The sequence below is a fragment of the Primulina tabacum genome, chromosome 15, assembly GCF_025594145.1.
Source record: "Primulina tabacum isolate GXHZ01 chromosome 15, ASM2559414v2, whole genome shotgun sequence".
Taxonomy (NCBI): domain Eukaryota; kingdom Viridiplantae; phylum Streptophyta; class Magnoliopsida; order Lamiales; family Gesneriaceae; genus Primulina; species Primulina tabacum.
Genome location: NC_134564.1, coordinates 31,930,937 through 31,948,577, shown reverse-complemented (window position 1 = coordinate 31,948,577; position 17,641 = coordinate 31,930,937). Strand labels below are relative to the sequence as shown.

The 17,641-nt window shown below is 30.4% G+C and overlaps 1 protein-coding gene across 1 annotated transcript; it reads left to right on the top strand.

Annotated features, from left to right (window-relative positions):
- The first annotated feature begins 15,969 nt into the window (after nucleotides 1-15,969).
- Nucleotides 15,970-17,641, top strand: LOC142527064 (phospholipase A(1) DAD1, chloroplastic-like). Its single transcript, XM_075631778.1, has one exon. The coding sequence runs from the start codon at nucleotides 16,299-16,301 to the stop codon at nucleotides 17,451-17,453; it is 1,155 nt and encodes a 384-aa protein (XP_075487893.1). The 5' UTR covers nucleotides 15,970-16,298; the 3' UTR covers nucleotides 17,454-17,641.

Genomic DNA, 17,641 nt, shown 5'->3' with positions numbered 1-17,641 from the left:
TCAATTGGGCATTAATTATTTAACCCAAATTCCATATTTTTAGAGCGTTTTTTTTCCTTTTAGAAGAAACTTCGACTTTCAATATACGCTACTCTCATGTCTCATACTGTTAAATATAGCTCTCAATCAAATTAATTTTTTAAGTCGAGCTTAACGTAATAATTTTAAAACAAATCGAGCTCGTCGAAATTTGATTTTTTGCATGTTGACTATCTCGAGCTCGAATATTTTGGTATACTTACAAAAAATTAATTTAATTCATGTATGATAAATCATTAAAGTATATAACTTATTAGGGGTGTTATTTACACGGGTTTTTTTTAAAAATAATATAATTTTTAAAATTAATTTCAAAAATAATTTTTTTAAAAAAAACGTTTGACGGAATGTATATCAAAACTATCGCAAAAATTAAATTAGCGACGGTTTTACAAAACCGTCGCTAAAATTGCATCAACGACGGTTGATAAACCGTCGCTAATTTATAAACTGTCGCTATTCCTGGAGCCCACCCTAATTCAAGGTCCTAGTGACAGAAAATAATATTTTCGTACTCGATAAATAATAAATTGATCAAATATATCAAATGAAAATACCCGACACCTTGCCTTCTGCTCTGATGCGAAGGGTGACTAGGCTGATGGGAAGACTGGGAGGCTGCTGGAATTCTATTACTTTGAGCTCCACTACCTGTCTAGGCTGATATATTGAATATAAAATTCCGCGATATAACAGTAAAATCTCGTGATATAATAATTATAAATATCGTTCTAACAATATATTGGTAGTACATTTAATATTATTCATAAAAAAGTAGACTATAATTTATAAGTCAACAGGATTTTCAGACTCCGTCTTGATCGAAAATCATGCTGGCCAAACAAACCAAAGTCAGCCATCCCTGACTCACTGAAAAAACCAGGTTGAATATTAGAGGTTCCTGAAAAAACTTATTTCGTGATGAATTTTGTCTGTTTTTTTTCAATGTCTTCACTACAACAAAAATGGTTTTTCGCAGCGCGCAAATTCTTTTTCCGCAGCGTACATTGCATGCTGCAAGCCGTTGAAAGTTCATGATTATCCACGGCATACATGTATATGCTGTTAATACTATTATTAGCGTGCAATGTACTACGTAAATGAAAAATAGCAAAATTTCGGCATAAGCGACGTCAATTTTAGCGACGGTTTTTATATATATTCCATCGCTAAATGCCGTAGCAAACACCGACCGCGCTTACTAAACGCGGACTGCTTCTCCACGTGTGCCCATGTAAGCAGCGTCCGCGCTTCGTAAGCGCGGATTGGATTAGTTTTGCAAACGTTTTTTTTTTAAATTATTTTTGAAATTAATTTTAAAAATTATATTATTTTTAAAAAAACCCTATTTACACTCCAAAAATGTTAAACACACTCAATTTTAATTTGTCTATTTTACAAACTGACTATATTATCCTTTCATATTATTTAATAAGGTTTCAAAAATCATTTTAAATTTTTTTTACTTTATCTTTTACTCTCATATTTTGACAAAATCTATACCTAATATAAACTAACTTCCATATATAACTGATAATAAATGAATAAAAAGGTAATCAATTATTTTTAGAAAAATGATATAACTAAGATTCAAAATTATATATAATAGCTATTTTGCACGCGCGGTGCGTGTGTGTAAATTTTTTTTTATAATTATCGAGAGACTAAAGTGAAATTTGACAAATTATCGACGGACTTTTGTTGTAATTAAACAAATCAAAACAAAAGTGTTTGTTGAAATTAAAAATAAATAAAAATCAATGTGTAATATTGATATCACATAAGGACAAAATTGGAATATGTAAAAACAGACAAAGACACTATTTTGTCTCTATTACAAAGATTTTTAATATATATATATATATATAAAAACCATCTTCAAACATAACTTATAATCATATTATCTTGATCTTTAAATTTTTATATAATCGCAAAAATATCAAATATAAATTAATTCTATAAACATAGGCGTAGTACAAAATTTTAAATTACGTTAATTTATGTTACTAGATACTTTAATTATCAAAATAATAATAATATGATTTCTTAATTATTATATTATATTCAAAAGTATAGGCATACTATATTGGTATAGAATCATAATATTTTGTCTATTTTTTATTTATAAATGTGTTGTGAATTTGTAATATTGGCATAAAGTATAAATTAAATAACATAGATAATATTATGCAATCACTCGATTTGGTTACCAACAAAATAAAATTATTAAAAATCACAATAATTCAATTTATTTCTAAGTAAGGAAATTAAGTAAATATCTTCAATAAAATAAAGAAAAATTGAATAATTATTTTCAAAAAAATCTAATTAAAATATGAATATTAAATATCTTCTCGGAATTTCATTTTATTTCTTGTTCAATTCTTCAAATATTTAATTAACTGAAATAGAATATTGTATGGGTTTCAAATTAGTAATCGATAAATTGAGCTAAACAAATCAAATTATACATAAAATTTTAGATAATAGTTGATATTTAATTTGATTTAACCAAAGTTTTATTAAAAAAATTGTAAACTTCGTGATAAAATATAAATATATTAAATGTTTTGCATTTCAAGTGCAAATTTTTTATTGTTTGATTAACTATAGAATTAAAAATATATTAAATATTTAATAATAAGCGCAAAAATATAAGTTGGAAAGTTAATCAAAACTTTATGTATTAAGAAAACCATAAATAAAGGCAATCTTGTCATATGGTAGAATAAAAAAAATATGGGTATGATTAACTTTGAGTAAATAGCATTTCCCAATTTATTAAATAATTAGCAAAATACTAATTATTTAAATCGAATTAAAGCTAATAAGAAAAGTAATAATATAACAGCTCCGGCTCAGAGAAATTTATAGCTTGAGTTTATTATACTTGAGCTACTAAAAAAATATACAATTATTATTATTATTATTTTTTTTGAACGGATTATTATTATTATTATTATTATTATTATTATTATTATTATATCACGGTGCCACGTAAATAGACGGATTTTGCTAGATCCGAGTTCCATTCTCTTACACGATGAGTCCAATTGGGAGATACGAAAATATAGTTTTAATGAGAGAGACTACAGAATAAGAAAAATATTCAAAAATTAATAAATCACAAAGTTATTTTTCATATTTATATTTATAATATTTAATAAAAATATATTATAATAAGTTAAAATACTTAATTTATATTTAGCTAATAACAAGAGAACTTCATAATCATATACCTTCATATTAAAGATATAATAATAAATAATTATTTCAGTACCAAAATATTATTAAGAACTAAAATTAAAGAGTAATGTATTTATTATTTAATATAATTTAAAATATAATTAGATATTTAATAGTATACTTATATAAATGTAAAGAGATCTATAATAGGCGGGGTGGGTCTAAGGCGAGTTCAATAAGTACTAGAGCTCGCCTCGAACTCGTTGATAGACCCGCTTCTTGGGTCTAACTCACTCCAAATGAGACGGATTTAACACATTGTCAACCTCATCGTCACGATTAATTCGTAATACATATCTTGATTAATTGGACATCAGATATAAGCACAAACTCCAAGAAACGGATATGGCTTGCTGGTCTCATGGGTCATATTTTGTGATACAGATCTCTTATTTGAATCATCCATGAAAAATTAGTACTTTTTATGGTAAGATAATTACTTTTTATTGTGAATATCGGTAGGGTTGACCCGTCTCATAAATAAAGATTCGTGAGACCGTCTCACAAGAGACATACTCATAAGATTTTTGGCAGAGAAGTCGACATCCTTACTTTTTTATTTTCAAAAAGTTCCACATGAATGGAAGATCTTTTATATGAGTCAGATGTCCTTTGACTCAGTAAATTGTTATTTATGAATAGGCAGATATTCGAATGAGATGACGGTAAACAGAGAAATACGATTCACACAAGAATTAATAATACAATACTGGAAAATTTATTATTTTCACGTCACCACAAATCTTTATCTAACTCGCATGTAACTTTGGGCCCTATGGGTAACTTCGTTACAAGTAACCTCAAGTTAAGTACGTAACATGGAAATCACATTTATTAGGAAATAAATGATTTGTTCTAAAGCGTGAAATAATTTTCTACACACATGCACTCATCTATCTCCTCTATAATTTGGATTTAGTTTACAAAAAGGACCTTTTCAAAAAATAGTATGTTTTGTGAGACCGTCTTACATATCTTTATCTTTATCTGTGAGATTAGTCAATTATGTCCTGATTTATAATAATAAGTATTATTCTTTGAAATAAAAAATAACATTTTTAATGGATAACACAAATAAAATATCCGTCTCACAAAAATTTTTTGTGTTGTGTGATCTATTTTAGAAAAAATAAAATACGTTCTCCACTTATTTCAATACATCTAGAAGAGCTATTTTTTTAAAAAAAAATAACAAAACAAAACACGTTAAGGTCAGTTGACCATAAGGGACATCCGCATCCGTCGGAATTAATCCATGTTAATAACTCTCCATCTCATCAAAAATGATGGGGTCCACGAGCCACATATTCATTACATTAACACTTCCTCATTATTAACACACACCCACATTCATTTAATTTCAACTTTCATTATTTATGGGTCCCACTGTCCACTTACTCATTTTTTTTTAATATTTCAATATCTTTCTAATATTTTTAAAATTTTACAACAAATATTACTAAAAATAAATAGTATTATTATTTTAAAAATAACTTAATTCCAATATTCATTAAAATATTATTAAGAAATGAAAAAAAAAAAGTTAGACTCTTTTATTTAAAATATTATTCAACACAATCTCTTTAAAAAAAACACAAAATACAAAGAAAACGAATTACGATAATCGAATATAGTCGTTGGTGCATAATTTTGCCGTTTGAAAATAGCCGTTGGTGATAATTAGCGACGGTTTTTGAAAAACCGTCGCACATAGCGTCGGGTGTTAAAAAAACCGTCGCAAATAGCGACCTTTTTTTGAAAAAAAACATACGCTTTTCACTTTGCGACGGTTTACGAAAAACCATTGCAAAGTTGCGATGGTTTACGAAAAACCGTCGCAAATTTCGAAATAACGCCGTTCATTCTGATGAATTTCTTGGCTGCCATGTCAGCCAAGATTATTAATTATTGCGCCCACATTGGTGGGCGAAAATTAATGGGTGTTATTAACACCCATTAACCAACCAATGTGGGTGTCCTAATTTCATCTCCGACAAAAACGCCGATTTTGATTTCTTTTGGACGGTTATTCTTAAACACTGAAAAATTCCACTTTTGTACTTTTTGTGACGATTTATCCTAAACATGGGAAATCCACGGGCAACTAAAAAAATCTGCAAAAGGACATAAATGTGAAAAGAAACAGTTCCCAAATTTTGAATCCACGAGTGCCTTTGGAACTGAATCGTATTGATGACAAATACGTGGAATATTGGTGGAAGACCTGATGAAAACGGTATGTGCAGTTGAGGTTTCTGCAGACATTGAAATTTTAAATTTTTTGAAATATAAATTTTATATAGCAATAAGGGGTTTTTAAAAAAATATTAATTGTTTTTGTTGTGTGATTTAAAAATAGTGTAATAACATGTTATTATCGTTTACAACTTTTAGTAAAATGATAAGAGTTCGATTAAGCATACATTTTGTTACGTTATATGCAATTTCTGATATCATATCAGTTTATAAAAATAAATATTATTTGGAAATAAAAATGCGAAGGAGAACTAAATAACAGATTTATACGAGTCGAAAAAATATAACATAAAATGAAAAGACGAAATTTTACAAAAAATCTCATGAATCGCCCAAGTGTTGGCCCAAGAAAAACAAAAGAAGTAAAGGTACTGATATGGAATCAATCGAAACTTTTTCACATCCTTTGATGTACTTGTCAAGACAAAACAGAAACATTATTGTTAACTACCTCTATAACAGGATTTCGAGTGAAGCTGGGTTGCAAGGCTTCCTCTTGTCCAGTTGGAGCAAGATCAAGCATTTGGACAAACTCATATGTTGCCTCTTGTTGTTTGTCATTTGGCTGCATCGATGGGGCCGTCTTGTCAAAAGATGGGAATTGGAACTCTCTGAAATCCTCGGCAGAAGTGAAACATTCAAAAAGTGTGCCTCTCGGTGGTTGCAAAAATAGAAATATAAGAATACATTTCAAAAAGTCAATCAAATTACGGCAATTCATCAAATGAAAATGAAAAGAATTTGCATCATTCGAATATAAATACGGGCATATGTCCAAGAAATAAGACACAATGACAAAGAATTAGGGGAGAATTTAAGGCATAAATTCTCAACATAAACTCTTCAAATTCAAGAAGATCGGCGAAGTTCAAGGCATGAATCAAATCATCGTGTTATTCATCAAATTCAAAAAGATCAACGAAATCGTTTTCACCGTGGTCTTTTTCAAATAATTCAAATTCAAGAAGATTCGTGTTCTTCATTAAATTCAAGAAGATCGAGTTTTTTTAATATCAAATTCAACAAGATCAAAAAAATCGTTCATCGTATTCTTCTTCAAAATCAAATTCATCAAATTCAAGACCAACAAATTACAAGGTGCGATCAAATACGTTCTTCCCGTTTTGAATGTTAATATGATATCAAGGCATTGACCCATCGAATTAAAGATACAAATATCAAATCATCCTCCACTGAGATCAAATACTCAAGAAATTCAAATTCCACAAAAAAAATTTCGTTGAAGAAGATAATCAAGAGATCATTAAGATATTACATCCACAAGTCTTTATTTAATATTAAAAACTTTAATTTCTATCCTTATTCTTTTGAGATTTTACTAGAAATTTGTATTGCAATAACCTAATTTGATCTTCCAAGCCCAAGGCAGACTAGTGGTAAAATTTGTGAATTATGCTTTTCAAATTCAATGTTGCTTTTATACTGTTCAAAATGCTTAATATGTGACCTAATTAAATTTCAAAAGAACAATGTGTGAAACATTGAATGTATTTCTCCTTCATGCTTTCGGCCAAACAAAAAAAAAAGGAAGAAGAAGTATTCATGCATGAACCTTGATTTTTAGTAGTTTAATTTCAAATCAGTATAAGCATAATACACAAGAACTTAATAGATTCGGCAGAAAGATCGATGATTATTTAGATATATCATATATTAAATTGGGAGTATGTCTTTTGTGAGACGTTCTCACGAATCTTTATCTGTGAGACGAGTCAATCTTACCGATATTCACAATAAAAAATAATACTCTTAGCATAAAAAGTGATACTTTTTCATAGATAACTCAAATAAGATATATGTATCACAAAATACGACCCGTGAGACCGTCTCATACAAGTTTTTGCTTTAAATTGGAATCGACGTCGGAAAACATAAATGGTATTTTTTTTAAATATAATGTGAGTTCTACCACATAGATTATGTTAATTTTATATATCATATGTTCGTTAGATTATTTAGGAAGAAATTATATTAAAAAAATATTTTTTTAAATTCAAGTCTAAAAGGAAATTAAAGAAAAAGAGTTACATCCATTCAATGCAAGTAGATGCGTCCATCTTATTCCACCATGCAATTCAACTGACTCGAGAATTCAAGATTCTTATTGAGGTTAGCGGCTTATTTTATATCAGAAACACAAAATTTTATACAAATATTTAGTCCCACGTTATGAATTTCAAATTACTACAAGTAGGAGTGATATGAGTTGACCGATTCAAATTTGCAGTCAAAAATAATATTTTTGGTAATATTGTTTGAGTTAGGTCGAGTCAGATATCTATATCATAAAATTTGCCCTTAAGACGGTCTCACACGAGTTTTATATATATTAAGTACGATACTTTTAGCGTAAATAACTTAGAGACACAAAAATATTTAATTCCATAATTACATTTCTAACCCTACTAAAAACTTTTTGAACAAAATTTTCATTTTTAAATCGAACGATTCTTCTAAATTGAAAATAATTTCGTGTTAATTGTTTAGTATTATTTGATAAAAATAAAAATAAAAATAACACATACAACATGTGTATCTTTTACTAGTATATATTACAATTTAAGTGGATAGAAGTCTAATATTTAAAGACACTATTAATTAGCAATTTAATGTCGGTAGAATACTTAACATGCCTATCTACATCCGACCATATAGGGATAATCACGAACCATAGCACATTTCAATCTGTATCATATAATTAGTAATTATCGGATTAAAGAAGCATCATTTGTTTTTGGAATATTTAACGTACGGATTTAATTAGCCAAAAAAAAAGGGTAATTTATAAAATATTAGAACTTTTAAACAAGATAATTAGCGATAGAAATAGATTGGGTGCATATTCTCTAGATAATCATCTTATTAAAGGATAAGCTATTAAATTAAATTTGTTTATAATTAATCCCCAGCTTTTTTAAAAGAAAACCCTTCACGGAATAATATTCATGGACATTCAGAAAAACGTTTCTTGCAAGAAAAACTTAACCGAATTGGAAAAGAAGGGTAAAGAAAGTGTACCAAATCTTTATTGTATTGGATGGTACGGTCTTCTTATCTTATGTTACTTTAAAAGAAAAGGAAAAAAAAAAATGAGAAATGGCTTGTAGCTTAGACGGTCTTCTACCACCGTATAGGCGGAGACTCTTGTTCGAGCCATTCCCTTCTCTTGTATGTAATTAAAAGAAAAAAGAACTTTAGTAGTATAGAAAGAATTTTCTTTAGATTTTTTTTCAAAAATCATGTTCTACGCATCGATGAAAATGATAAACACATATGTAAAAAATGAATAGATTATTACTTCCGGTCATTGAATAATTTGCAACTATTCTTCTTTCCTTCGATTTTAAGCATTTTAAGTACTTTAACCATATGTGGATGATGTGGATGATGTATTATTGTTTTTATATAGTGTGTGCTAAGGGACCTCAAATGCTAGTATTTATAAGCAATCTCATACCGTCAATGAATAAGCTCGGGAGCTCGATAGTTAAAAAAAATAGATGCACACGGGTCTCAAAAGTTTAAAATCGAGACAACATATGCACCGTTAATCCAAAATTCAGACTATTGTCGTCATCGTTGTCAACACAATTATTTATCCTTTTATCTTGATATGTGCCACGACACAATATGATTTGATCCCGTTTAATTTAGTATAAAAATATGAATAAATGAAAATTGTACAAAATTATATATGTGTGTGTGTGCGCGCGCGTGCGCGTTATTGTTGGGTTTTGAAATACTAACATTCTTGATTTTAATGAGAGCAAAACTTGTTATTTTTTTATAATATATTTACTCAAGTGTGTATTTGCTTGTTCAATTTAGAAGTGAGAGGTCGCTGCAACAAAATTCCAGCACACCTTAGTTTCTGGAAAATTGAAGTATTTCGATAATATATCATTGCTCGGTGATTCAAATGATCAATCGTTAAAAAAGGTTAAATAGAAAACTCAAATTACTGAACCAACAACACGAATATGAAAGTTTCAATATTATATATAATACAAAAACTTTTTCAACAGTTATATTCTTGTTTCAAACATTCATATCATTTTTAGAAGCTATAAATACAACAACTTGAAGATCAAATACAAGCATTGATAGATATTCAAAGCATGAGCTTATTATATAAGAAAAATTGGCTAAAATGAGAGCAAGTCCAAATATGAGGATACAATTGAAATATACATAGACTGTAAATGATTAATTTCCCACATACAATCACTCACACATATACATGAGAGTTGAGCTTGAAGTTTAGATGAATGAGTCTTCACACAAACACATTAAAGATTGTGTTTGCAGTCTTGTCATAAGAAACGTTAAACATTATCTGGATTGTGAGATTGCATCCTACAATCGAGTGTGTTAGGAGTTTCAATCAGTCAAAAGATAAGTCCTAATTTGAAAAAGTTTGTATAAGAGTTGTATAAATCAAAGTATTCTACTGATACATTCTTAGATAGAAGAATGAGTGACATATGAGTTGTTATATTCCGAACATTCATAAAAAAAATGTTTGCATCATTATTTTATTGCTATTGTTTTTAAATTTCATTATTTAAGTATTTTACGTGTTCTTCAAATACCAAAATATTACATACCAAGTATTTGATAAAATACTTCAACCAAAATGTTTTTAAACATTCAACTTGCATATCTTTTAAATAATTTACCAAAATATTTAATCGATCTCTACGAAATTTTATGCAGGACCGAATGCTTAGCGCTTTACCAAAAGCTATAGCTAGTGGTAATGGTGCAAATCAAATCTTTTAAACCGCACAGTAGCTCAAACACCACGGTTCGATCACTCTACCAAGAAAGGACAATTATTGCACCCAACAATCTCCCTCCCAATAATTGTACTCCTTGCAATCAATGGGAATCAAACCCGTGACCTTGGCTCTGATACCAATTGTAGGACCGAGTGCTTACCGTTTTACCAAAAGTTATAACTAGTGGTAATGATGCAACTCAAATCTTTTAAACCGCACAGCAGCTCAAGCACCACGGTTCGATCATTCTACCAAGCAAGGACAATTATTGCACCCAACATTTTATTTTAGATTTCTTCTTCTTAATTTGAAAACCAATATCGATTTAATTTATCGATATTCAACATTTCAAAAATAAAAATATCGTAGCTCAGCACTTGTCCCCTAATCGGTCCTATCAATGTCTTGATATTGAGATTGAAAAAATAATTGTTGAATTGAAATTTGAAGTGGTGATGTAACAGTGTGCATGCTTTCATCTATTTTTACCAAAAATAGAATACTCGGTGGGTATTCCAGAAAGAAATTCCACCAAATTCTAATGAATCTGTCGACTTTTGCGGTTAGTAGTAGATGGCGAGCTTTATGCGTGCACGAATGAACGATATGAGTTCAAAAACCAGTCGATACGTCAATCATGAAATTGTAGAAGCTATAGTAATAAGTTATAAAAGGGCATACTCAGTTGGTTAGCATACGAAATATCATGCATTTGCACCAATCACCTTAGGGAAAACATTTATTAATTGAATATAATTTTAAAAAATATTTTAACCAAACTTTTGAGTCTAGCCGAAGAGAATATAACCTATAAAATATTCTTACGTGTGATCATTTCCAATTTTGAAAGAAATTAACTATAGTTGGCTAGCAGCCTTCGAGTGAGGTTATTTTGTTGGATCAATTTTATTTATATGTGATTATATATGAATAATTATATGTTTTGAGTTGTCTATTAAGTTAAGCTCAACATTAAAGTGATCGATTAAAGTTTTAGTTTTTATGTTTTAATGTATCTAATAAGTTGTGAGTCTTTAATAAGTATAGACGAAAGTATAATTTCTATTTTTACGATGAACTAAAACATAAATATCAAAAGATAATGATAAATATTACATATATATGAGTCATGGTCCTCGGATCCTGTGCGACCATGTTTCCTCTTTTTTACTTTATTATAGAACATAGTTCTAAAGAATAAAGATAAACTAAAAGATTCTCTGAAAGAAAAGAGTGCGTATTTTAAAGATTGATTAAGCTTCTCCTTAAATTTTCAATCAAATTTTTAGTAATTTAACACGATATATTTTTAAGATGTGAACGTTAACCAACGTATTTAATTTTTTTTGTACCTTTAGAGTGTTCAATATATTGACCGGTAATATGTGATTTCAAAGGTTATATTAGTGAATTCAGCCACAAAAATTTGTTGTTTTATCATGGGCAAAAACTTGTGTGAGACAGTCTCACGGGTCGTATTTTGTGAGACGGATATCTTATTTGGGTCATTCATGAAAATATATTACTTCTTATTGTAAATATCGGTAGGGTTTACCCGTCTTACAGATAAAGATTCGTGAGATCGTCTTACAAGAGACGTAATCTTTATCATAATGGCTCTTGTTTTTTAGCACAAGTGTCGATGTTTTTAAGACGATGCATCTTTATGCGTTATTACAATGAGAACAGCCAAATATCGTCAAATTTTTTTTTGTTGATGACATTGTTAGGATAGTTGATGTCTTATAAATCAATATTGGTACTTTATCATGTGGAAAAAAATCCCACCAAATCTTTAATCGTATTTTAGAGATATTTTGGAATATTGCGTGGATGTGTTCAGATTTAATTATCGTATCAAACAATTAATTTATATTGTTAGGAACTCTATCTCTATTAATAAAGGGCTTGTAATCATCATTATCTGCAATTCTTTACGGTTTTAATATGTAATTCAATTCACATTTTTTTTTATCACTGTACTGATTTAAACATCGAAGTGAATACACATGCAACCGAGTATTCTTGACATTTTAGTTTGTCGAGAGGAATTGATTCGTTGATTGGTTTGAGGTATTTCCATAGATGTTTCCATATGTCATGTCTTGTTTAGCATCAGTATCTTGAAAATGGATTATTTAAGAAGTTGTCAAAAACTACATTTTCATATAAATTAAATAAATAAAAAGTCCAAAATCAAATGTTAAATTGAGAAGTTTTGTTTTATATATTGGCCACTGATTGGTCCTCATTGATTCCACCTGTAATAGTTGAGTCTTAATATTGAAAATAAATTTAGAGGGATAAATAATTTTATCTCAAAAATATTTTGATTGGGTAATATTATTGAAATTTTGTTATTGTCAATTAGGTCATCAGTAAGTCAATCAATGTGAAGTTGAACAAATAGCTTATCAAGAAAATCAGCAAGGAGGGTAGACTAAAAAGTAATAATCATAAAGTTGTTTCTAGATGTTCGGAGATTTAAAAAACTCTTATTTCACAATTTCTTCCTCATGGAAGGTTTGCATTAAAAGAATTTGGTAATTACAAGTAATTTGAAATCATTCACTTAAGTGGAACTTAACAATGCATAACTGAAACTATTGGTAAAACTGAAATATAAATACTTTGAGCTGTCAGACTTCTAACCCTCAATTACACAGATTTCAGAGAGAAGTTCTAAACAAAAATTTGATCTCCAAAATGATCGGATAATGATATATCAGCTTGTTATTTCAGTTTGACTCTCGAAAATCTTTTACAGAGAAGATCGGTTTGCTTTTACAATCCGAAGATAGATGATGTAATTAACTATCTTAGAGCTTGATCAATTTATCTATTTATAACTTTAATAAACTGCAACGATAATATTTTCAAATATTTTTGTTTTCAATTGAAGATGTCATTCATTATTGTCATGTCATCGTCCTTTCTGATATGTATCTGACATTCTGTTTAAGGTCCAGTGATTGTTAGTACGGAAAACTTTATACGATATTTCAGCTGGGCTCTGATATTTAATCAATGAAAATACCGATTCTTCAGGAATATATGGATTTATCTGACTGGTCAATTAGATAGCCTGTCAGTTGGGTTTCATCCAGTCGACTTAGAATCGGTTTAGCTATCAGTATTACTTCTCATGTTTTATTAGTCTGACTTTATAATCATTTATAGTTATTAGTTCAAGTTACTTTCTTGAATTCAATTTGGTTATGTTTTGTAATTATCTTTTGGATCAACAACCCTATTCAATTATCGGAACTTAACATTTTTCAATATTGAGCTTTCTGTCCACCCATCAAAAATGAAATAAATGGTTTATTCATTGAATATTGGTTGGGAGTTATTATATATATAAAAAATTATAATGAATAAATCAAAAATAATATTATAAAAATAAGTTCGAAATTAATCTATCACGTTTTTAATCTTTCCGCTAAAATGCTGACTTGTTATTTTACCTACACCAAATGTTTGGAGTAAGTGGAACCAAATCTAATTTATTTTCAACAATTGGCTATTGGAATTTGGAAGATGGAACAAAAGGTTTCAATAAACACAATATATTTATTATATATATATATATATATATATATATATATATATATTATAATTTTAATATAATGTCGATTTTTATGTTCATCGGTTGAGATAACATTCACAAGATGTATAATTCTGATATGTTTTATTATATTGAATAAATCGATGTTACTTTAACTATCATCGTAGATATAAAAGGACGAGTTGACTATTTATAAAATTTATATTTATAAAATTTTACAAATTATATATATAACGTAAAAGCACTTTCTTTTTCAATAGATCAAGTAGTGCTTGACTTGGGTGTTCGATGATGAGTCATAAGCAAGTACATTCTCACTCAAAAAAATTAATTGGATAAACTGTGTATATTCAAACTAATCATTATATTGAATATCAACCTTTATTCTTAAAAAAAATGAAAAATTTTAAAGTATATCAAATCATCTAATTTTTCAATCAAAATTCCGAATGTGATTTTTTTTTTTTTTTGTCTTGTGGATTTTATAGGTCATGAAATTAAATAGGTTAATCTGCCAAAACTCATTTCACTTGCTCACATAAATCTTTTCAACAGTCTTCAAAATGTCAATTATTTATACCATTTCAGACAAAGAGTCATGAAATAACGCACAGCATCAACAAAGATCTGTAATTTCAAATGCCTCAATCCGAATACGATCTTAAAAAAATTCTGGTATACATTACGTACAAAACATCACAATTTCAACCGTCGCGCATCCGTTGCAACAATTTCTTTGATATATATCAAGAAAAGTAGTAATTACTCAGTATTTAAATTTTGAATTAAAAACTAATAGGATATTTACGCCAGGAGGAAAAGTTGTGTGATGTAATCATAGTCAAAATTGTGCTCACGCAGATTTAAAATGCAGTTAATTTTTCAAGTCCAAAAGGAGGAGTTGAAAAGGCCGGTTAAAGGAAAAGAAAACGCTGCGGTCTTTACTCTGAGGCGCGTCCTGTGGATGGCACGTGCCTAAAAATGTGGACGGAATAATTCAAATTTTCTCGTTTATTAAATGCCATATTGTTTTTATTTAATAAATAATGAGCCAATGTCAAATTCGTCAAACCATCTTCCCAAATCGTTGGCTTTGAATATCATTTGTGTGTTACGTTTTGTGGCGTGTACTCGATTAAACGTGATGTAGAGTTTAAAGTATTATAGTTAAAGTCATGAGTTCGATTTTTATTGATGAAAAAGAGTATGATTATTAAGTATGGATCGTTGTGGTGAAATAATTAATCTGTTAAAAATGTCAATTAAAAAGTGAAGTTTATTATAAAACATCAACCAGTCGATCATATATTTTTAAATTTAAATTAGTTTAACATATTCTTGAATTGACTTTAGATTCTAATTTGTTTTATTTGATCTGTGTCGTTTGATAATGTTTCTTCATATAATGTGTTGAACAAATTAAACAAATTAATTAAGGTTAGTTCATTTTTATCACATTCAAGTTCACTGTAATTCGTTTTCCAAAACTCGGTCTAATTTTCAAGCATGACCAAATTAAAATTCGAGTTCAATTAAAAATAAAAAAGAATGAAAATATTCTATTTGATTTGGTACCTACTTCTAATCGAACATATAGATCTTCAACACAATCTCATTCATGAAAAATATATATTTTACGGTTAAAATATTACTTTGTATTATATATATGGATAACATCGATTCTTCTTATGAATATAAATTTTTTTATTACTATTCTGCGAGAAATTTATGGAAATTATCAAATGTTTTTTTTATTTTTTTTACTAGGCAGCTTGAAAGAAAGTGAGCTCGATGGATATATATATATAATATAATATATATATATATGTATGTGTGTGTATATATATATGTATGTGTATATATATATATATATATATATTTTGAACGTCCCCACACAAAATTAATTACACCACTCTCACTTTCACGGGAACGCAACACCGTCCCACCCACCCCCCTTTCCTCGCCCCTTCACCTTGATTTTCTCTACGAAATCATTTCTCCTCGGACTATATAAATTCACATCCTAAACGCAGCCAAAAACATTCATTAATCCTAGCTGTGCTTCTTAACTCAGAAGCCTGAATCAGAACAAAAACAATTGAATTACACACAGCCAACCTCAATAAACTATATCATCCAGACACAGTTTCAGCGCGAAATAGTGCGTGATATGAAGCTTGCGACTGGGGCTTTCAGGCCTTGTAGTAATTCTCTAGTTACAGGGTTCGAACAGTAGTCTGTTTAGTTCGAACAGCTGTGCAGTGATCTCAAGCGCACGGAAAGTTGGTACTAATTTGAGTTTGAAGGCTAACAGTTCTTGGAATTCACAAGGGAATGTTGAGGACCAATGTCTCGCTTCGAATGCTGCGAGGATTAAGGATAAGTGGATGGAGTTTCAAGGGATCAAGAATTGGGAGGGTTTGCTGGATCCTTTAGATGACGGGTTGAGGGACGAAATTCTTCGTTACGGGGAGTTCGTGGAAGCGGCTTATCGATGTTTCGAGTTCGACACATCGTCGCCGGTTTATGCGACGTGCCGTTACCCCAAGCGTACGATGCTGAGTGATTGCGGAGCTGGTGTGGCTGGGTATAGAGTGACCAAGAGTCTGCATGCCACTTGTGGGGTGAACTTGCCTAACTGGACCGAGAGGATATCGGGTTGGGTGTCGACCCAGTCGAGCTGGATCGGCTACGTGGCGGTGTGTAACGATAAGGCCGAGATCGCTAGGTTAGGGAGACGCGACGTTGTGATCGCCTATCGGGGTACCGCAACGTGCATGGAGTGGCTCGAGAATTTACGTGCCACGTTGACTTGCTTGCCTTGCGATATGGCGCCGGAAAACTGCGAGTCGATGGTACAAAGCGGATTTTTGAGCTTGTACACATCGAGCGCGGGGGGTCGCCCTAGCTTACAGGACTCAATCAGAGAGGAGATAAACAAAATCCTAGAAAAATATGCTGATGAACCCCTAAGTATTACCGTAACTGGCCACAGCCTCGGAGCAGCATTGGCGACACTAACGGCTCATGACATCAACACAACATTCAAGCACGCACCTCTAGTGACGGTTGTTTCGTTCGGCGGCCCGAGAATCGGGAACAAAAACTTCCGTCGCCAACTAGAAAGAAACGGCACAAAAGTACTAAGAATCGTGAATTCTGATGATCCCATCACTAAAGTCCCCGGCTTCGTTCTTGAGGAGAACACGCCGCAAAGAACGAGGAACGGGGGCATGGACGTGGCCTCTGGGCTATCAAACTGGCTACAAAAACGCATGGAGGACACACAATGGGTGTACGCAGAAATCGGCAAAGAACTCAGACTTAGTAGCAGAGATTGTCCCTATCTGAGCAATGGAAACGTGGCCACCTGTCACGATCTAAAGACATATCTCCATTTAGTAGACAATTTTGTTAGTTCAAATTGCCCTTTGAGAGCCACAGCCAAGAGGGTTGTAGAGCAAACAAACATCAGGAGAAGCGACGGCGTTTGTTTAGATGGATCGATAAAGCCAAAAGCTAGCAAGTTCCTGACTGTATAGTTTAGATATAGATAGCACATTCATTCATAATTTGTTACGAAGTCGCCTTCCAAATTATTCAGGGAAGGTGGCAATCTCGGGCATTGGCCTTCGCTAGTTGAAGCTCACCAATTCATTTAATTTAATGAAGATGAGCCAAAATTCTTTTGCACAAAAATAAGATCGCACACTTTAATTTCAAGTTTTTG